At 33.6% G+C, this 23,159-nt stretch overlaps 1 protein-coding gene and 1 long non-coding RNA gene across 7 annotated transcripts in view; one reads left to right on the top strand and one right to left on the bottom strand.

The window, feature by feature from the left end:
* Positions 1–945: 945 nt before the first annotated feature.
* LOC143260008 (uncharacterized) lies at positions 946–20,305 on the bottom strand. 5 transcript variants are annotated; one of them, XR_013034095.1, is made up of 6 exons: positions 20,070–20,298; positions 14,475–14,566; positions 8,238–10,322; positions 4,336–4,464; positions 3,548–3,688; positions 946–1,864 (listed from the first exon to the last, which is right to left on the bottom strand). It is a non-coding gene; the product is annotated as an uncharacterized LOC143260008 (long non-coding RNA). The 5 variants fall into 5 exon arrangements; XR_013034093.1 differs by having other exon boundaries at positions 946–1,228; positions 1,768–1,864; positions 4,336–10,322; positions 20,070–20,210; XR_013034094.1 differs by having other exon boundaries at positions 4,336–7,040; positions 20,070–20,210.
* Positions 20,306–20,413: 108 nt separating this feature from the next.
* The window catches only part of LOC117225080 (ankyrin repeat and SAM domain-containing protein 1A), a 167,440-nt gene continuing 164,694 nt past the window's right edge, over positions 20,414–23,159 (top strand). For both annotated transcript variants that reach the window (XM_033478399.2, XM_033478398.2), the window contains exon 1: positions 20,414–20,654. In XM_033478399.2, coding sequence (XP_033334290.1) covers positions 20,551–20,654 — 104 coding nt within the window. In that variant the 5' untranslated portion in view covers positions 20,414–20,550. The remainder of the gene's footprint in view (positions 20,655–23,159) is intronic.

Below are 23,159 nucleotides of genomic sequence, written 5' to 3'. Positions count from 1 at the left end.
TACCAAACGTTACCATAATAATGTTGTAACGTGTCAGACCAAAAGTTTCAAATTGAATTTCAACAAATCGAACAAGACTCAAAATTTCATGAATCAGCAGAAACAATTATGTGAGATGAAATCAATTATAAATAGAGTCAATTATATGGTTTGAGCTAATTGATCAGCGATAAGTTTCCAAAAACGTTGACGTTTCCGAGTCGATTGCAACGTATATTTTACCAAAATAATTTCTTCAAATTTACGTGCAGCATAACTGAATAAATAATTGATGAAGCATGTTGCTTCGATGCACGCACCCATGTAATACGCATTAGAATTCTCCGATGGTTGAACCTACTTCGTTTATGACATTGATTAGATAACACTGTTTGTTACAAGAATTCCAAGAGGTAAATATCGCTGCCTTTTCGAAGCTTCTTATCATTAATTTTGGATTTTAAAAAAATCGATTTATACGTTCTTCCGATGCATAATTTTGTTAAAAATATCGATCCCGAGGCTATCGAGTGCGACTACAATCAACACCGCAAGGGAAGGTTTTATACTAAAGTACATCCTAAAACATCCTAAAATGTTTAGAGGCATTACCAAGCTATTGACATTATTTTCATCAAAGGGTGAAAATACAATGGGTCAAAATATATCATTTAAAATTGTAATTTAACATTATCTTTTTTAAATACATATATTCACTTTCTCTCAACTGACTATTTGACTGTTTCTATATAACGAACATAAAATTAATTTAATAAAAATCGATATATAAAAATGATCGACAAAAATAGTATTAAACAATTACCCGAACATTATATTATCACTAGATTATAAGCTTTATGCGTGTATGGTAAAAACTGAGAGAAACAGAAAACACTAAAGCCGTTTGAAAAACCTAAGAATAAAGTTACATTATTCTCGACATATTACAATTATTAAAATAGGAAAGACATTTTCACGTAACTTATATTTCTTACAATTAACTAGTACAATTTTTATTTTACACAAAACTCCGCAGTCTAATTATAATTAACAGCTTAATCTCGTCATTCATTCGCAAGGAAAAAAAAAATGTCCGTCGATTCGATCGACGTTAGACGAACCGCAATACCGGAATCACGCTACGCAAAAGACAAAGCGAAATCGTCTAACCGGAGGGTGACCAGGCTGATCATCCGTCTGTGGGGAATAGATCAGACCGATGCAGTTACGCAAGCGCGCGCTGTGTAATCTGGAATAGGTCCCAGGGCAAAATAAATACGGGGACACAATTAGGTAAATGCGAATCTTTCAAGCTGGTTAGGATCGGTTCGTGGGAGTCATGGGGTGGTTTCGGCACGGGGCTTGTCTGCACGCGACGAATTTTTCGCGCGCATCTGTACGTGTATGCGTGCGAGGGTGCTCACGGCCCGCGTTATGGTGAGAAAGGTAGGAGGCAACGCGGATGCCCGGCGTAGCTGCATGGGGGATTTGCCAGGCGAAGTTTCCACATGAGCGGGCAACATTGATAAAAGCTACGGGGGACTCTCCGACTACGCTTCATCCCTTCGCCAAACTGAAACTAACTTCGGTTCAGTTCGGCTCGAGGTGGCGGAGCTGTTTCTCTCTGGCCCGCTCTCCCTTTTCTTTTATTCATCTCCGGTGCTTTTAAGCCGGCTTTCATTATTTTCCTATAATTTGCTACAACCCCTCGTGACCTCTCCCACGAGCCGCTCGGTATGGGACACTTGAACGTTTCACGCGGTTTCTTCGTCGATGGTGTCTCTTTACCTGGCCAGATGAAGAAGAGAACCGATAGACCGTGACAGGTTCTCAGGCTCGTAGTATAACCCTGACGGGTGATGAGGATGGTGATACCCGATGCTTTCTGAAACAATCAAAGTAATACGGTTTCTTGATAGTTTGCGGATTTAACATTGGTCTGATTGTCGGAGCATTTTCGACTCACGATTTTGACAAAACTTCTTACAAGTGGTTTAATCAGTTAATTGTTTTTGATGAGTGTACTCGCCGTGACGAAATGGCAATATTTTGTGTTACGACGGGTATACTAACCGTGCGTAAAAATTTGCTGTTTACGTTGCAATTTTAGTGAAAACTAAAATATATTTGTAGATAAGGTGTTTTTTTGGAGGCCAAAACGATATAAAACGAACAAATAAAAAAATAAAAATAATTATTATGAATAAATTGTACATAGTATATAGTGTCACTGCTTACTTTTTTGCGACATATGGTAGCTATACACTGTTCAAAGAGGTTGCGACAGCAAACTGGTTAATAGACCTAACCAAGAATTTAGTCGTATTTCGTTTGTGCCCTTCAACCCTTTTATTCGAACCGGTCTTTCCAAATGTTCATAAATCGCAAACGAAAAAAGCGATCTAAGAATAGTTCCAATAAAAATTATGTCGTATTTTGATGACAATAAATTTGTGCGAAGTTATTTCTGAAAGAGTCTTATTTTTTCATTTTCGTAAAAAACCGATCTTTTTCAAAAATGTTCGTCAAAGTTTCAGCAAACTTGTCAGACTAGCATTAGTTCCATGGTTACTTTAAGGAGACAAAAGAGAATTTATTCGAACAAGTTGAATTTTACAATACAAATAGAATAGAATTGGAATATTACCACCACAAAAGAATTGGAATACCATCCACTATGATTAATTTTAACTTTACAGTTCCAGTTTCATTAAACGAATTATTTAGATTTTGCGGGAACTCTTGGCGGTTTGGAATTTTGGAGCAGATTCTGCTTGTTCATATTACGCAGTTACGTGTTTGTTTGATCACTCATTCGACCTTCATGTCAATTTGATATAGCTTTAATGGATACTTTATATTAACTAGAGCAAAACGATGTTTAGATAATAGATATTCTCTCATTGTAAATTTACCTCATTTTAACTTAGTTTTTCATTGACAAATAAAGAATTTACGAAGTCATTTATATTTCTATCATACTGATTTTTTTACTATTGTTGTTTCAATTACATGCGTGATGCACGAGATCAAAATCGCACACTGTCTCGCAACGAAGATAATTTATCTGCCATAAGTTAATATTAATTAACATTGACACACATTTAGATATGATTTCACTAATATGAAAGATTATACTGAATGAAAAATGTTGTTCCTTTTATAAGTATTTTGTTTTAAAATTTTGTAAAATTTCATCATTTTCGATTGTTAAACTAAAATTATACTTTGTTACGCCAAAGCTTATCCACTACCTGGTTTAGAATTTTTAAGAAATTGTTTAAAAGAAAACTTTTATTTTCTACCTATTTTTATTTAAATACTGTTTTATATAAAAAAAGCTATTGTTATATTGATTTGATATTTCGAAATCATGAAAACCTATAAAATCTGTATGAACTTAAACGACCCCATGAAAGCTAAAATTGTTAAAACACAATATCTACAGTTGACTTACTACTTGAGCAATTATAATCTGAATGTTTTCCTTCCTCTGGATAACGTTTCAATAATTAATTTTGCTGCAGTAACGAATTGTAAAGAAATATTTTATTCAAAATATACTTACGTGCAATCATATAACCGAGCATTGTTCGATACAAACAACAGATTTATCGATTGTCCGTCTATACGAAACACAGTATTCTGTTAAGGGATTATGCGAGACCTATGAAGAACCAGCCGCAGATGAAGTTTGGAAGAGCATGGTCTGAAAAAAGGAAGAATGTTCAATGACGTTGATTTTGCACGATAATAAAAAATTCCTTGTAATAAACCCTGTAGATGTTAAAAGTCAAACGATTTCTAATTAGTTGTAAAGAGAACCGAATGTTGCAATGTGCAAGGCTCAATTATGTATAGCCCAGCATTCCTTGCACAAATAGCCAATAATCTATGTTGCCAACATGTACGTTTTATTATCAAGTATAATGTGTTACAAAAGAAAATGTTACAATTGAGGATTTTGTGTATTTATCACGCAGGCGAATAGGTGCAATTTAGAACAGCGAACCAATTCAAATAATTAAAGTGTATCGATGTATCGTGTTCAAATTGCTGAAACTATTAAAAAAAGAATTGAATGTACATGTAGCACTTATCTTTTGAAATTGCTGCGGATAACTATTATTTTGCATAAAGATCCGCAGATCAGTTATAATGTTTCGAGCAAATCATAGTGTTCCTATATTAATTATTTACGAAAGAAAATTGCATTAAAACTCTATACTACAGTGTTATCATTGACACGTGGACACATTTACTGATTAAACAGAGATCTTTGATTTTGACACTTACAGTATTTTTTACAAGGAGTTCTTAATTACGATTGCAGTAATATGTGTGGAATGAACGTACCTAAATGACTGCAGCAGCTTGGATCCTGCACGAGACTGTATGCAGAAAGTGCGTCATCTTAAGTAGCCTCTGTGGCATAGGCAGATCCATTTCTGGTGTAACCGCCAGAGATTCTTCTTATTGACGAAACTATTTTGTAGTATAAGATCTATGAGTTTGTCGAAATTCTATTATTTCGAAAAAGAAAAAGAATAGATTCGAGATGTATCGACAGTCGTGCGTAACAGCTGTCTACCCCACAATGAGTATCTCAATATTGTCAGGTCATATTATTATGGCGGGGTGAACAGCTATTGCGACAAATGGCACTACGTAAGGTCGCTGCTTTCGAAAAATAGGCTACAGAACATGAAATTATGTACCTTGTATGTTCGTTGTAATTATTAAGTAAGTTTCATCTTCGTATGTTCGGTGTAGAGATTAGAATGATTGAAAAAGCTGTGTATTGTAGGTTGAACGATAGGTTCGTTCCGCGTTTATCGATTAAGATAGAAATCGATCGAAAGCAATGCAGTGTTAGCTGCACAACGACGCATCGATCAAATTTTAATCAAAACAAACGGTAATTATTTACATTCGGCAACGTGATTTTCCGCCCAACTCAATACAAATAAGCAAAACGAGTGAAATGAGATTGCCATCTTAACTAATTAACCCCTTAACTTGTACGCTCGTGTTAATTCGATCGCGCTAAACAGGCCAAACTGTGCACACTCGAGATAATTCGAGCGGCGTTATATTTTATGCTGCTATAATTTTTCACACTCGAATATAATCGAAAATTGAAAGTAACAATGTGGAAGCAAAGAAAAAAAATCGTTTTATTGATATTTATCATTTACATGGGATTGTAAGCTATAACACTTATTTATTCAAGAATAAAATATAGCCTTCCTCCATGGAACAAAAGCGCAGTACATCAAAATTGATTTTTTTTGGCCGGTTTAAAAAAAAAAATCTGTGCGTTAAGGGGTTAACATTTTCATTATTATTTGTAGAATTAAAATGTCGTTATTATGTTTTAAACATTCTGAAAAATTTCTTTTCGAAAATTCGGACTAACTGAATTTTCACAGTATGTGTATAGTATTCCAGTGACTAAAATTCAGCATCTTCGAAATAAATGTTTACTCTTTCAATACTCGTTAGAAATTTTTAAACATTCTATGTAGTAACGAAAAGAATTGTTACTTTCATTTACTGTCACAATGATTACGTCATTAACTTCATATTGTAATGATGTTTTACTTTTAAGAATCCTTAATACATATACATTTTATTTCTACTAAAGTCAATTATTGAAAATGATTGTAAACAATTCGTATATTTAAATTATGTACAGATCAATTTTTCAGACAACTAGACTTACTCTTCTCAAAATTAACTGTTTTTAATAAAATGTTCTACTTTTGCAGGCTATAGTAAAGCTGGGTTCAATTAAAGTTACGGTAAGTTGCTCTTTTGTTCCCTGATTCCCTAATATTAGCAACAATTGAAATTTTTTAGTAGAATAGTCGCGATTGAGCTGATAGCGAGAGCAAATTAATTTGCTGTTTCTACATTCTTCTGTAATGCACTGTTTCTTCGCGTATGGTGCATTACAATAAGTAATTATATACGTCATAAAATTCCTTATTTGAAAACATATTTGACTATTGTTTCTTTATTGAGGTATAGTGCATCTAATTTAACCCTCCGACTGATGTGACCGGATCATTTTATCTCAGAGTATTAATTTAAGGGATTAATTTAAATCTGCACCTAATTACTCAATTTATAGCTCAAATAAAATAAATTGCTCTTACATTAGAAACAACAGAAAGATTAATAGGGGTATAGAAGAAGAAAATTATAAGTTCCAAAATAGTCTTAATATATTTTTCGATAAATTGATAAACAAAGCTAATGTTTGTAAACATCGTCAATTGTATAATTATGAAAACGGTTCTCCGTCCAAGAGTTAATATCTTAAATTGACGTTCACGTTCTATCACGTAACAACTAAACGTGAAAATTACCTTAAAAATGGCTATGTATCCAATTTCGTTTTTTTTGCCCTATATAGTTTCAAACTTTCATAATTTAAATATAAACCAAAATTCTACGAAAAGTTTTACTGAGGTTATGATGTCATCGTTCACATAAATAATGTTATCGCGAAAATTACATTTTTAATGATTTATTTGAATTTCTCTTAAGTAAAATTCGACAATTTTGTTTTAAATTACAATTTCAGAAAAAGTTGTTACATTCTATGAAATAACATATAATTTGTTAAATTATCGCTGAAATTGCTGCCGCTTTTGAACAGTACTTTTACAAAATCTCAACCGTTGACCTTCGCTATAAAAAGGACTATCAAAAAACTGCCGGTAAATAAATTGTTAATGATTCAAGATGCATAAATCGATATTGAAATTTTGCCTATTCGATACGCTATCGACCTCGATGAGCATATTCGAAATGGCCTAGAAGTAAGACCCAGTGCTGAGGTCCTGTTCAGTCAACCTGACTGAACAATGAGGTACGTACATCTGATATATTTCATGCTCCACCGAACTTTTATCGCAATTCGCTAAAATGTATCGCCACTGGTTGTGCGTCGACTATTACCGCAATGTTCTACAGTTGTACCGTGATGTTGTAGAGTTCGCACGCGGCGCGATTTCGTGATCGAACTTCATGTTGCATCCATTCTACGGGTGCTACGAAGAGAACAAAGAACCGATGGTCCAGATTGTTATTTTGCTTTCTGTCATATAGTTTATTATCGAGCCCGCATCCGACACTCTCTTTAAATGAAAATTATTTCTACTTTGTTCGCTGCCGAATTACCTCGAATAACTACTAAACGATATGTTTTTGAACATTTAACATTTCTTTTTTATTTTAGATTTTTGAACATTTCAGGACAGGTGTTTTGGAGATTTCAAAATCGCTTTGATTGTTTTTAAATGGAATTACTTAGCCCAGATTTATACCTTTTGCATCGTAAATTGCCAGAGTATTGAATTCTGATTAAACTGTATTAGGTTGCCTCATAAGTTCGTGCCATTTACTGATCCTATTTTCTTTAACTAGTTAGCTGTTGCAATCTTTTTGAAAAGTGTATAAGTTACTGTAGTTATACTGTATGTATATGTATATTCGCAGATTTAGAAAATACCAATATACTATTTAGATTAATATACTATTCAGACATATATACTAATATAATTGTTAAGTAAAGGAACCTTCGAAGGAACCTAATAACGAATAATTTTCCTTTTAATAAAACTTCGAACAAATTCTACGAATAAAATATGCCTAAATGTGTTACATGACAAGGATTATATTTTATTAATTACTGATTTAATTATTGAGAAAAGGGATAATCTCAGAGACTGCAATGATCTTGAAACACGTTGTTAAAATCATTGTTCTGAACATCTAACTGTCGAGAAATTAACGCTAAGTTATATCCCCTTAATTTTTCTTAGTTGTACTCTTTATTATAAATATTATACAATTGGAAATATGTCTGCTATCTCGTATTCAATTTGTAAACACAGGCTTAAGTTTGGCTTATGTTTATTATTAAGATAAGTAACAACAAATTAATTATAAAAATTATATCAATGATACAGAATATACAGTTTAATTTATTTTTTAATAGATTTACTATTAAATATGAAATGTAAAAAAATTTCCATAATATCTCGAAAATTAACTTGTATAGGGAAAAGTTGTTCAGAATGACGACCCAAGCGCGGTTGCGCTTGTTTCCAATAATTACTATTATATATTTATTTATAACTGAATATATAACGATTTAGTGTAATTACTAATGTAGGAGTGAAAGAAGGATAACATTGAATATTTGTCGACCTAATCTAGCAAGAGATTATTAAAGATTAACTCACCTTTGTTGTCGTAATCTGTAGCAACGGCTACAGCCTGAACAGTTTTGGGTATTATTATTTTCCAGGTACAGTTGAGGTGATAGTCGAATTCGAATCAACGAAAAAGCCGATATTCGATTCGAACACGCTTCTATTAGACCGGATATGTGGGAAGTCCTTATCGTAACATAACGTTATATTGGTATGCATGAACTTGAGCGATGATAAACGAGGTGGAAGATGAAACGTCTGTTATATTAATGGCAACTCTACTATATGGGGCAGTGGTAATCTGTTGAATGAATGCATCATTGGTATGGTCAAGAGCTGACGATATCTGCTGTGTACTTCCTTATCTGTAAAATTTATTAAACGTTACGATTCCACATTTATAACTTGCGTAATTATTTTCTGCTATTTTAGATAGAAATAGAAATATAAACAAGTAAGTCAAAATAATACAGAGAGATAAACTAAAATAATAATATGAAATTATTGAGTCCTGATTTTTTATGAAGTTTTACTTAAATCTACGATTGGAAGTATGAACTGTAATAGTAGAGGCTAAATATCTGCAAAATGCTACAAATTTTAATGTAGAAGTACGAATCGAAATAATAGCATTATTATTATTTTCTATTATTTTATTGTATGGTAAATTGTACAGTTAACAGTTTCACACCTTTTTTATGTTTTTTAAGTGTTTATTTGAGCTATGCAAAGTGATAATCATAAAATAAATGATCGAATTTATTATTTTTTTCGTAGTCCCCTTACATGGTAAATTGCATAACAAGGATCTACAAATCGAAAACGCAGTTCAAATGTTACAGTGCTTTCTCGAACAACCGAGAGGATCAGTACAGTGATTGATCGCGTAAACAGAAATTCGCATAGTTCAGGCCACCTGTACGTCGCTCACAAAAACTTATAATATTCTTCCAATGCGCGTGCATAGTGCATATATCTATGTGTATGCACAGTGGTCTATGAATCGGTCGTTACAATACATAAGCTGAATGATTGGTATTAAATATACAAATGTAACAATATTTTTGGAACACGTAATTTTGTATTATTTAAGCAACATATGAATATGCTTTTCTCTATTTGAATTTAGACAAATTCGTGTATTTTGCAAATGTCGATATCATAGACGAAATTGTAGATTAAATCAAAGAAAAATTATTGTAATAATATTAGCACACTTATAACATAATAGTATAATATTACTGAATTATATAATATAATATTTTAAATGATTCCATATTTATATTGTTCCACGTTAATAGGGATACAATAATTTGCCGATAACAATGCTTTTTTTTCCAGTGAAAATGATTCTTAATGTGGATCAGGAAGGACAATTCCATTGTCTTCATTACAGAAACCTCTATACAATACTAGAATTATAATCATAGCAATAAAATAGTTTCCAAAGAAATTAATCAAACATCATTTCCTTCCCATTTGTGTGTAACTGTATTACAAGTAAACTCAACCTGCGACAGTATTTATATACGTATACACACGCATACATACGCATACATAAATGTTGTGTAATTACATTATGCACGCATGCAATGAAAATGGAGTTACGTAACTTGAATAGACACATTGGTCATTTACCCTTCTTGGATACAGCGACAATTTGTAAGGAATTCCAGAACCGCCCTTAGCACTGGGCGCTTGACTCGGGCTCTGTACTTATTGTTGCTTACTGCTACTTTGATAAAAAATGAATGAATGTAATTATTATTATATTCAACTACAGGAGATACAGTTATCTATTTTTAATAATAGCTACTTAAATTGTTGCAAGTGCCAGGTATGCTCCGCGACCCGCAATCTCTACGGGCAGCTCTGAGCAATTCCTGTTCATCATAATAAAAATGGTAAACGTATGATAAATACCAGGTGAAAATGTATGACAATATTTTTTCGTTTGGAGCATCGTTATCGAGGAAAATTAGTGAAAATTAAGCAGAAACGCGTGCTATTGAGTAAGGATCGGCTGATCCGTCTGATCATGATCTACTTCTTGTAGATACTAACAGGTATGTGAACTTGAAGGGTTCTCAAATTGATTTTCCTCGGAATCCAAGCCTGAAATAAAAAATATTTTATCTAGTATATTCCTTCCATAGTAATTGATTATATTTAATTGATTATATTCAATGGATTATATATAATGTTATTGTTTTTCTCGCGTTACATGTACAGACTAAAGGCTCAAAAGATTAATATGTATATCTAATTCTAAACGAACCTCCTATATCTACTAAGAAACTCGGTGTGAACATCAAAATTTATACAAATAAACACGATTAAACTTTTGATTTGATAAACAGAACAAAGACTAAAAGAATTTATGAATGAAAATGTAATTAAAATGATTCAATTACGAACGCTACTTGGCTCCTGTTTTTTACAATTGATAAAAAAGATTTTGATTCGGCACATACAAATCCGCATTCTGAATACGATATTGTACAAATATATCTGTGAAACAAATCCAATAAAATTTCTTTGGGTACAATTTGTACACAAATATGCAACGTATCGTAACAAATAAAACTCAGTTTGTATCTACATATGTATAGCACTCTTTATTAGTTACATTTATATATTTGTTATATAGTACTTCCTTCTGGACATAGTTTATTTATAAAGCATAAATGTACGAATAGAACGTACGATAAGGAATAATATAAACAAATGTTGTCTTAACAATTTCATATTGGTTTACACATTTATTTATGAACACAAACGAGTAAAGTAAATTGAAGACTAATTAGGACTTCATTATGTCCGAAGCATTTATAATGGAAAAACGCCATTTGCATAAGTTTTATTCAAAACAATTACCACCAGTGGTAAAGTCGAATGATGCCAGCGGCTTATCAAAATGAATCTTTATGAATGTTGTATTGTTTGTAATATATTATTTCAACTAATTTATCATTTTTATTTCATATAGATGACATGGGAAAAATAACTTCACTCTGTGCAACATTCAAATAAGCCATTTTTCAATCATTTTTTATTTCAGATAATCAAACCATTCAAATAGAATAATAAATAATTTAACGTGTATTTCCCTTATTATTTATATCTATTGCATATTGTGGTGAATCTATAATTATATTAAATGAAAACATCTACTGCGTTTTTGAATAAATATTTTGTTACGAATTTATTCATGCAAACGTTATTTTATAAATCATTTAAAAAATAATTTTATTCGATAACTATCTAGTTAATAAAAATAGGACAATAATAAGTGAAATAAGACAATATATTGTTCACATAATCATTTTAAAAATATATTGCTTAACTTTGGTAATATATTCAATTATTAGATATATGTAGTTTTTCATGTAGGAACTATTTTCTACACTATTTGCTTGTTAATTATGTACTTCATTGCAGTTCGAAGAGACTCAGAATTAACGTCAAATAGCTACGATATAATTATAATCGGTTTATATGCTTGAAGTACTGCAACGGTCTGCTATTGGCTTTGCGAAGTGTTTATCAACATATCTGTTATTTCCAGTCAAAAAGGTAAGTTATGCATCATGTCACGCAGCCGAAAAAATTCGTGCGATTTTAATTATTAAAAAAACGTATCCATCTTTTGATTTCATTATCTTTTCTTAACAACCTTTTTTTCTCGTCCTCAACAAAAGTTTCACTTCTGGTATACAAGAAGTGTTTCAATATCGTTCCATTGATTTTCAAGTTGCTATCTTTTGTATAGACGATTGTCCAGACAAATCAGATAACAGTTAAAGAAGTTAATTTTCGATTAATATAGTGTTTGCATACACGGTTTGATAATGACATAATCGTGACGCAATCCAAACTTTATTGGCTATCTGATCAATTATTTTCTTCTAGACCCAGTAATGAATAGACTGTGGATTTTATACATTTTAAGCTATTAGCCCCATGCCATACAATTTATTTTCAAAGAAATGTACGTGTGCATATTTCTTATGAATTTTTATTTAACGCAAATCTATGCGTGAAGTTATCATAAAATAAAACTAAAATATTTATATTTTCATTTAACACTATTTTATTTGTAATAGAACAAACTAATAAAGCAATGCTAATATTAAATAAAAATTGAAAAATACCCTTCTTAAGTTACAATGAAATTAAGAAAAAAATTAATATATAATTGGAATTATATACAATATATGTACAATTATATACAAATTATTGTGAACAGAATTCACAAACGATTTAAATTCCTTTTCAATATTGTTTATTTCCTAATAATTCATTACAACTTATAATGATACAATTCTAAGATAGGGAAAAAAGGCTAGTGAATCTATAAATATAATAATACGTTTTTTTAAGAGCTAGAGAAAATATATACGATTTTTAAACATTTAAATATGCGGTGTGCGTCGCTTGTCAAATTCGAGTTTAGCACAGAAAATGTTTGCGGAAGGGAGTCGTCATTTTCAGGGATTAAAGTAAAGGATTAAAAGGAGTAAGGTAAGGGATTAAAAATGTGAAGAATAAAAATAAATTTTTATTTAACTTCTGTTTGTCGGGATCGGAGTCGTGAATTTTTATTTTGCATAAAGATCCAGAATCTAGTGATAAAAATTATTAAAATCTTGACCAAAGGTGGAAATCAAATAAAAGTTAAAATTCTTGGATCTATTTATTGTAAGTACTTTATGAGACACATATGCATAATATTTTTAATTGTATGTATACAACAATGCTCTGACACTAGTTTCAATTATGTGAACCAATCCTTGACATTAATACAGGGTATCCCATAATTATGTTAACACCCGAAAAGGGGCGATTCTTGAGGTCATTCGAAGTAACTTTTTCTTTAGCAAAAATGCAATTCGCGGCGTTGTTTACGCGATATTAACGAAAAATACTGACCAATGAGTGGCGAGATCAAGTGGCGGCCGAAGCTCGCCTCTCATTGGTCACTGCTTTTCGTTAATAACTCGTTAACGAAGCCGCGGATTGCATTTTCGCTAAGGAAAAAGTTCCTTCAAATGACCTCAGGAACCCTTTATTTCTCGCTTGCACAATAATTTTGGAATACCCTTTATAAGTAAAGATATAAATGAAATAATATATTCTTGTTTACTTATTCTTATTTATACAATATTAATTTCCTTCGACTGATTTCCTTTTTAAATTAAATTAAATTTTGCGCTTCGAATCTTTTTTTGACGAAAGTTCAGAATATTTATTATCAAAGTATTATAATAATTTACCGATGTTGATATTTGATGCCTCATTCTAAGGCATTGTCATTGGTTTCATTAACTTATATTAATTATCTACTACTAATAACAATATATACAAGTAACATATGTTTATTTTTTCATGACATTTTATCACATTCTAGTTTTTTTTGTAAATTGAAACTGGGAGTTCTCTATACAATTATTTTAATAGCGAACATTATCAGTGTTTTAATACTCAAACCTCACGATAGCCAAACGTTCGTTAATAAAATATCACGGAACTGGTCAGTTCGAGGTGTAATTAAGTTTGACACTCTTTTGATAACACAAATAGTTTAATACATAACAAAGTGTTCTGTGTGCTGCAAGTAGTATGTGTGTTGAATGTTCGAACTTCTGGTATATTCTGATGCTTTCAGTATATTATTCGTATGCAGAAAGAATATAAAACATAATACCACAAAAAATAGAACGCAATACTCATTTCTTAGAAATATATAAAATAAATTAAATTAATGTAAAATTCAAGCAGTAAATGATGAATGCGCATTAGCACTGCAGCGAGAGTAACATTTGTACCCAACTGGCTATTCCTTGTTCTAAGGATTCCGACCGGAAATGATTAAACTACATCTAATAATTTTTGCTATAACTGCACAAAATGTACAGTCGATTGATTATGATTCCCTGCGATATACAGTCATATGCAAAAATATTAGAAAGCTATAAACATAGTTTTTAAATATACAATTACATGTTAACTTATGTTAAAGCGAAATCAAAGCCATAGGACTACAAGCTATCTCAGTTTCGGTTAAATTATAATCAAGAAAGAGGTTCGGTATAACTTCTAAGGGCGGGATTTTAGTTTAGAATATTCCAAAAATCAATATATTTTAATTTCATTTTCTGAAAATATATGTTCTTGAAAATATTTCTACCAAAGCATACTGTTGGATTCGAGAAATTAATGAAGTTATATGTGGTGCACAGGGCATAAAAACAGATAAATCACAACCTGATACATGCAGATCGTCAGAAGGAGAAGAAATTCCGGACCTCCTTTTGTAACAGGAAGATCCTCTCTATGGTCCTGGGCTGGCAGATTAACTGTAAGTATGATTTTCATCTAAATAATACAAAAAATATTTTAGATGTTTTTGAATTGGTTGCCATTACATCCCAAAGGCTACTTGACCGATTTCATTCACATTTGGTTTGTACCTTTAGCAAGTACTGTAGCTCGAACCACAATGAAATCAAAATCACTACTTTTTCTATTTTTTTTTAACCTGTTCAAGTTTAAAAAGACTAACAAAAATCGATATTTCAACTTTAACATGCTGCCACCTTTTTAATTATCTATTTTCTTCCCTCGTGGTTCGTGTAAACACATCCTGATTAAGGATCTCTTTTGTTTTTTTGTTTCAGACAAATGGAACGGCCGGAATTATGGCAACCATAAGGGCGTCTTTTTGATATACGATTGCTCACAAGGCTCTGTACTACAACCAATTTTAACTATTTCTCGTTGTAAAAATTTGTAAACATTGTTGAAAGAGTGACAAATATATATATAAAAAGATACACAGATGCAAGAAGTTGTATAGTTTCTTTATAAAAAAAATATCAAAAAAACACGTTCTAGGCTAGAATATTCCCTTAAGGTGTAATAATTTCTTCACCGAACAAACCCTACGCGACACCTGTATACATTTACACATGTTTTGAAAGTTAGGAATCTTTAAGTATGGCAGGCGACCTGACCTTATATGGTTTTCTTAAAGAACAATGATATTGTCCCTAAAATATCTAACCACGGGATACGCAAGATGAGGGTGCCTTCTGGTAAGAGTATTATGTTAGATTGCTCAGCATTTACTCCAGAACTGTCACTGAGCAAGTATCAATTCTATCCACTCACATTTCTGACATCAAAAAAATCTTAGCGAATTAACGCCTACAATTGAGGTGTCCGTTTCTGAAGCAGTTATGGAAAACCGAAAAAGTCTTATCACTAAACTGCGGATTTTATACAGTTGAAAGAAATGAAAAAAATTTATAAGAAAATTTGTAAGATTTCGTGTTCAAAAGAGTATAGTAGAATAAAATGATTACGATATGAAAATACTAAACATCGGATTTTAACAATAGCAGAAATAATTAAACAGTTTGAAAATATTATTGTATTACTGTCAGCTCATTAAAGTAATTAAGAAAAGGAATGAATGTCTGTTAAGCACCTGCAACTTGCAATTAATGAAGGCAATTTTCAACTGGTATAAGGTATATAGGGTCTGGCTTATATCGATTTCGGTTTCGATAATTCAGTACAGATATAATATCGGTATATAACTGTTACCTTACGGTTCTGTGTGACAAACAGAAACGCTCGGCAGCGTTTAAATATTTCATGAATACTGTAATTATACAATACTTTCATACATAAAGGAAATGCAATCTATTTACGTAAAAATAGAACTATAACCGAAATGCATTACCGAAACCGACAACTGAAAGATAACAGTTATATATGTAATATCGGTGCTGAAAAACTGAAACTGAAATCGATATACCATATAACAGTTAGGAGACTTTTTCGGTTCTTTATAACTGTTTTAGTCAGAATCGATATACAATCCCTGGATCTATGAAGCGTGATATCATTTCGAAATGTATAAAAATAAACTGCAATATTGGACCTTGAAACATGACTCCTCCATAACGCGATAAGTGATGCGTTCTACGAATTCGTGTTATAGGAAATCCCGTCAAACGAAAGACTTCCTTTTATACCACGAATGATGTTACCATTGTGTTCCAATGAAACGTTGTGTTTCATGTAAATTGAACGGAAGAAATAATTTAAAAAACCGGGAAAACACTTTTGCAGTGTTGATTGTTAATCACCGTCCGAATCGTCCACAGTTTACGTCCTAAAGCCTACATTCTAGTATAATTTGCTGTTCGTTTTTACATATTTTCATTTTATTATAGTATAATTTATTAATTTTATTATATATATTTAATTATATTATATATAATAGCGCGCGTTGTACGGGAAATCGTGTTATATGAAAACGGTGGTAGCAAAATTTTTTGCGCGTTATAAGAATTCGCGTTATACGAGTCTACTATGTATAAATAATAGTGCAAGACTCTAATGTACGCAATTATTCATAAGAACACATTATAAGAACTTGTGCGTAAAAAAAAGTGAACGGTGAAAAGAAACTATCACATCTTTTCTGGCACCTAATTGTAAGTCATCAAGGTCGTCGAGTCCACTCACAGAGTTGCAATGCAATCTGGCAAGAACACTGCTACCTGAGATGATCACCCTTTGAAGGAAAGTGCGGTAGACCTCAAATAATGCCAAAGAATAGTTTGTGCCGGGGTTGTGGGACAGTGAATGTTCAGCCGATCTGTCGGATAGCGAAAAGGGTTTCGCAAACCCTTTAGCCCTCGGAAAAAGTGAGCTTTATGGTATTGTGACACTGCGCGCATAATTGTCTTATCTGAGATCGTACGAGTAACTATGTGTTTTCAAGCAAGTTATCATGAATTATTCCTTTTGTATTCATTTGATCACGTACAGTAAATTCTCCCTAATTGACCCTCAGCTTGTACACAAAAATGGACAATTCAGAAAGAGAAGATACGATTATTCGAGCCTTGCAGTTCGTTTCTACAGTTGTTGACAATCGGTAACTATAAAAACGAACTGCAAGGCTCGAATAATTGTACCTCCTCTGCCCAAATTGTCCATTTTTGTTTCCAAGCTGAGCGTCAATTAGGGAGAATTTACTGTATACATATTGCGCACGCTTGTGAAGAGGGTGAAAAACTTAGTTGTAAATCGATAAAACACATTGAAAAATGCTGAAAACCCTAGTTTTTTCGCGTGAAATAAACTGGAAACGATCATTCTTATTAAGATTTATCGAAATAACCATGAAGAACCATGAAACGTAGGAAATATCTTTCTCAATTTACGCGCGCGAGTAACAAACTCGATTTAACACTTGAATGGAAGATTAAAGAAAAATTAATATCTATCGAAAAACTAAAGTTTCTAAAAAGAGCAGCTGAAAAAATATGTTGAGAAGAATTGATGAATAACATTATAAATTATTAGTTATATTTTTGTCAAAAGGCCCGTCGGTCGAGTGTTAATATATATTAAATGTAGTTGGATTATGAATTTGTATGGAAAATACAAATAGTTTATAGTGATTGTAAGGAACAGGATCCAACCTTTCCTCTTTGAATAATTTCAATGAGCTGAAACTAATATAATGATACTCTTGAATTCTCCTAATCTGTTCGTTTCTTTAAATTGCATTTATTCATTTTTTTTTCATAAATGCGCAACATTCGCAGTCTAGTTACCAATATTATTTCCATGGTATTGATTGTCGGAAGATTATGTCATACAGAAGAAATTTCGAGAAACAGCAGGATTGTGGAGAAATGTAGGATTTATGGAGAGTATTAACCGAATAATAATAATCGAGAGTATTAACCGATTTGCCGAAAAACTGTTTAATGTCCAACGGAGTAACGCACTCGTTAATCCCTTGCACCACAATTTCTTTTACATTCCTACGTTGATTGGCACTTTTTTTTCTATAATAAAATAAGATTCTTTCTCGTAGGGTAGTGATGCCGGTTATTAATTAACATTATTTTTATCGAATAAGATATATTAAACATTATTATTAAAAAATAAACAAAATAAAAGAATAGAAAGATTTATTATGTGTTATTCGATAAATATAAAGTTAATTATGCCCGAAAACAAGTCAAAGGCATCAGCAATTGGTCACCCACAGTAACGGTTCTACTATCTTATATTTTCATTTACCTCCATTCCTAAATTTTAATAACAGAAAAAACAAATTTTATTTCGATGTAGAAGAAATGAATAACATTATTCATATTTAATAGATTATGTATGAAATCTTCAACGCGAGACTGACTCGTTATAGTGCAAGGGGTTAATAAATGGATGACGGATTATGTATAGGTGTTCGAATCCGACGGGTCGACAAGGCTGAAGAATACCGAAAGCATACACGTAGGCGGTCGACAGAGGTATCAATCGGTTCCTCTACAATGCCGAATGACCGTGACATGGAAACAAAGGAAGTATTGAACATGCTGGTAAATTGATACTAACATAATATGTTGGAGTGTCAAAACAAGAGAAGATACGTAAGTATTAGTTAAACAAAGATTGAATTGAAAGAGCATCGAGTAGTGAGTCAATTATATTGTTTATTGATTTCTAAATATGGAAATATTTGAAAGTTTGTCTCAGATCGGTTGATGGTAGAATTATAATTGTATGGTTGTGACAGAAAAGAAAGAAAAAATCATATTTTATTTAATCCAGTATTATTATTGTATCGAGCTGTAGGAAAGGTTTAGGAAAGGAAGTCAATATATTATAGTAGTAGTAAATTTTACACATGTTATGTTAAGAAATCTGTAGAGAAGTTTTAGTGTCAATCGGCTGTTTTATTATTACAGTACTATCGAGTGATCAGCAGTGATCAGTAGTCATCTTGCGTATAACCAGTTGTCATCTTGTGTGCGACAAAGTGATCGTCTTGTGTACGACTAGTTGTCATCTTACGTATAGCAAATTGTGTTGTGAATAATTGTTTTACTATTCAATATTAGTATTTCTTGAATAGGTGTAACTGAAATTGAGACGCAGTTTCTCCAATGGACAAACTTAGACAATGGCGATTCGTAGTTGTGCAAAAATCCCATGCAACGTATGACAATGTCTAGATATTGTATCATATGTAACCTGATGTTGTAGCAGTTTCTTAAAGAATAGTGATATTATTGCTAAAGAATCTGGCCATGGAATGGGAACCGTCAGGATGTCTTTTGGTACGAGTTATAATTCTATCCATCCACATTTGTCGTATGCATATGAAATTGTACAACAAACTGATCTCAATTCTATATCTTTAATACGCTAGGCATAGAATATTAAAGAAACTGTTTCGATAACATTAAACTATTAATTTGTAAGTTACAATTAAACGCTAGCTGTACCAATACTTTTATTTATGACTGTAGTATAATCAATATGTTTTTGGTCTCATTTTAAACAAAAAAGTTTCACAAGTGTGTTGGCTATCGTTTCATACAAAATAAGAACGACACAACGTTGTATTTCCTCAGTCGCATCGATATCTTATTGTTTGCCGATCGAGCGTTCAAGTCGAATGAAAACTTGTTCAGCGACGGTGTAGATCTTTCAATAATTCTCGGCTCGAATGCTGCACTTTATTACAACAAATATCAACAATTTACCTTCAAATATAAAGCATTAGCATTCTCCAAAATTTCGCTCAAACCTTCACTATATGCGCCGATGGGCAATATGTAAAGAATTCGTTGTGTCGGTGTAATAATATCGGCTGTATTTTCAAAACTCATAAATTTTCAAAGCTGGAGAATCCCATCTCTCCTAAGCGATTTCACCTAAATCGAGCATTGGTGTCACTCGGAACATTATCCAAATTCCGGTCGTCGTCGGGTAGAAAGGTTTATCGTAACAGGGTATTGAACTTTGAGGTTATGTGCTTACCATGGAGAGCTTTCATTATCGGATTTTGATACGCGGCACAGCAGCTACCGGCGAGTATTAGAAGGATCAGTAGCTGTATGAGATGACCGGCAGTCATGTCGATCAGCGATACGAGCCGCGCGACACACTTATTCGATGAAATAGCTGGTACGTCGAGCTAGCGTAAAGCTACGGAAAATCAGTACGGCGCAACAGCTGGCACCTTACAGTCGACTACTTGCCCGAGCGCGGTACACATCTCGGCAGCGTCGCGTCGCATGGCTCCGTCTCTCTCGCTTCGCAGCCAATAATCGAGGGCCTAGTTTCTCGCCGTCTCTGTCGCGCGCGCGATCCGCTGTGTTCGCGAAGTGACCGCGAGGTGACGACGCAGTCGGCCCAAGATGGCCACGCTGGATCAATGAAACGCGAGTAATCGTAGTAAAAACAGAAATTGACAAGTGTGCTGGTGAACATCGGGCGTTGATTACGGTGTAAATGGACCATGGGGAAGGATCAGGAGCTGCTAGAGGCAGCGAGAAGCGGAAATGTCACCGTGGTCGAGAAGATTTTGGGTCAACGAGCGAAGAGGAGTGGTCCACTGGCAAGGTGGGTGTCACCGTGCTACACTTTGCTTTTCCTCGGTTCTTTCGCCGTTCCAGCACTCTGTTTCACCTACCGCACGATCACGTTCGCTCTGAACGCGATCGTTACCCTTGGTTCCTCGCGAAACAGGCCCACTCTCTGTCAACGTGTCCGGAGATCACCGTTTATCTGTCACCGATCTCTGATGAATTTCTCCGTGCAACGATTCCTGTGCTACGAATGAGAAAACTGTCTACGCTGTGCCGTATCGACGGACGTTTTGAATTTATTTCTCGTCGCCGCGATGTTAGTTCCGTGTTAGCGGTTTATTAATCGGGCACACGTAACTGTGTTCGAATGTAAACCGTATCAAACGAGTCATTACGCGTACCGGTACCCGTGTCTCAGTGAAATTACCTACGCTCGATTGATCGCTACATTTTCCCAATTAATCCGACGATTTCTGAGCGGTTTACGCGCTCGTCGTTTTTCCGTTTAATCGCAACGATTGTTTGCCGCGTATGGTTGTTGCTGCGTCAATTAAACGGCGAAACGTTTTCGGTGTAAATCGTACGCGTGCCGATTTTTTGGAACCCTTTTTTTCAGACCACTGGATGTTATAATTAACGTCTTTCGTTTTTTTCTTCTCTTTCTTTCTCTCTCGCTCTCTCTTTTTTTTCGCCCGTTTCGATCACGCGAGAGATTTTCGCGGGTATTGCGCCGTTAGACGGTAATTGGATTTACGGCGCGTGTTTTATGAAAACTGGGACCGGGGGCTCGCTCGAGCTCGCGGGTCCTCAGCGCTGCGCCACGCTTGTGTACGACGCTTAATAATTGGGAATTTTCGTGTAACGCGTTTAATACGATTCCTAGGTGGAAATGAACGGGCGGTAGGTAATTTTCCCGGCATAATCAGGCTTGCTCTGAATATCTGTCTGGAATAATGCGCCCGTATGTGTTCGCGCGTTATTGTTCAGTGATTATTCATGATTTCACCGTGACCATGAATCACTCCGTTCGCGCACGATGGACGAAGATGCACTGGCACAAACATGCAACGAATCAGCGCTGTCGATTTTATTAGAGTTTTTATAATAAATCTTTATTCGCTAGAGAAGAACGTTGCGAGGGCGATACGTGCTCGTGTATTATTCAATTCGAAACAATCTCTGATAGTATCCTGTAGAAATATCACTTAAAAAGTACCATTTCGAAATTCGTAAATTGACGGTCCACGTCAGGCTTGGCTATTATTCGATTCGGTAAATTATTATTTCATTTGCAAATCAAAATGATTTTTCTCTTGTTCGTTTTATTGTGCGAGTAAAAATTGAAATTATTTTGATAACTCGAAGTAAAATTTGTTCGAGCCTGACACACGTTATATCTGTAGGAACGAATAAAAGAACTAAATTTTGTTAAAACTGATTACTAAAAAGCGGAGCAATTTTATAGACGTCGCGTGACCAATGTGGGTTAATCGTTCGCAGGAACGCGTATTATTATGGAAGAACACCGGTTAATATAAAGTTCTTGTATCGGAGGCCTGCAAAACTGTTCCTGTTGCCCGGAAATGGTTCAGATAGAAGTTCGCTCGAAAGTTAGTGGGCCATTGTTGAAAGGAAACTTCAGGAAGTGGACATCACGACGAACGTCGAACTTTCGGAGATCGTAAACTGTGCCGCGGCGAACACGTTAAAAGAAACCATGAAATTATAATCGAGCAATGGCGTATTCAATTAATTAAAAAATGCGGCCCACTACGCGCGTTGCAATAAAGCTTGGTCCAAACGTTCGTTTGGAAAGGGCTGTTGTTACTAGTCTTTTTATAGCCAGGCTTCTATTGTGTTAGCGATATCTTTATGGGGAACAATTTAATTAAATCTCGGTGATAACCAACGAGAAATGTTCGGTCGTAGCGCGTCTGGAAGCGGCATGAACCGTCTACGGGACTTATCGAGTCAGGCTATTTTCTATTTATGGAGCCGATAAAGGGGCTTATTTGGCGGGTAGCTATTTATTTTCAAGGGTCAATGATAAACCTCGCTGGGACCTAATAGATCGTAGACGAAACGACAGCGCGGCCTAGACGTAATATTTTTGTCCTCATCCAGGGCCATGTGAAAATGATATTCATGCATCGAACTCGAACGGCCAATTATACGGATGAAATGAAAATTGTAAGAATTATTTGTGCATATATTTCTTCACAGAATTTTGTATTGTACTCGTAACACTTTATCCACTGGAAGCGTATTCATAGGATTTTTAATTATTATGTTATACTAAGAGGAATCATACAATTCTTTTTTTGTATAATAATTCCGAATGAAATTATTGAATTATGTTACGGGGGAGGACTTGGTGGTATACAATTGAGATTGATACGAATTGAAGAATTCGTTAAGAAATTCTGAAATTATAGACTCCTAAAAATTATAGAATCGGTAGATAATTTGCTGCAGCCAGTAACTCTGGAAATAGCATTACTTTTTCCATAGATATTATTATAATGGACGTATACATGTG

This window comes from Megalopta genalis, chromosome 9 (assembly GCF_051020955.1).
Source record: "Megalopta genalis isolate 19385.01 chromosome 9, iyMegGena1_principal, whole genome shotgun sequence".
NCBI classification, from domain to species: Eukaryota; Metazoa; Arthropoda; class Insecta; order Hymenoptera; family Halictidae; genus Megalopta; species Megalopta genalis.
Note: the sequence above shows the minus strand (reverse complement) of the source record. Positions and strands in the feature narration are given on the sequence as shown.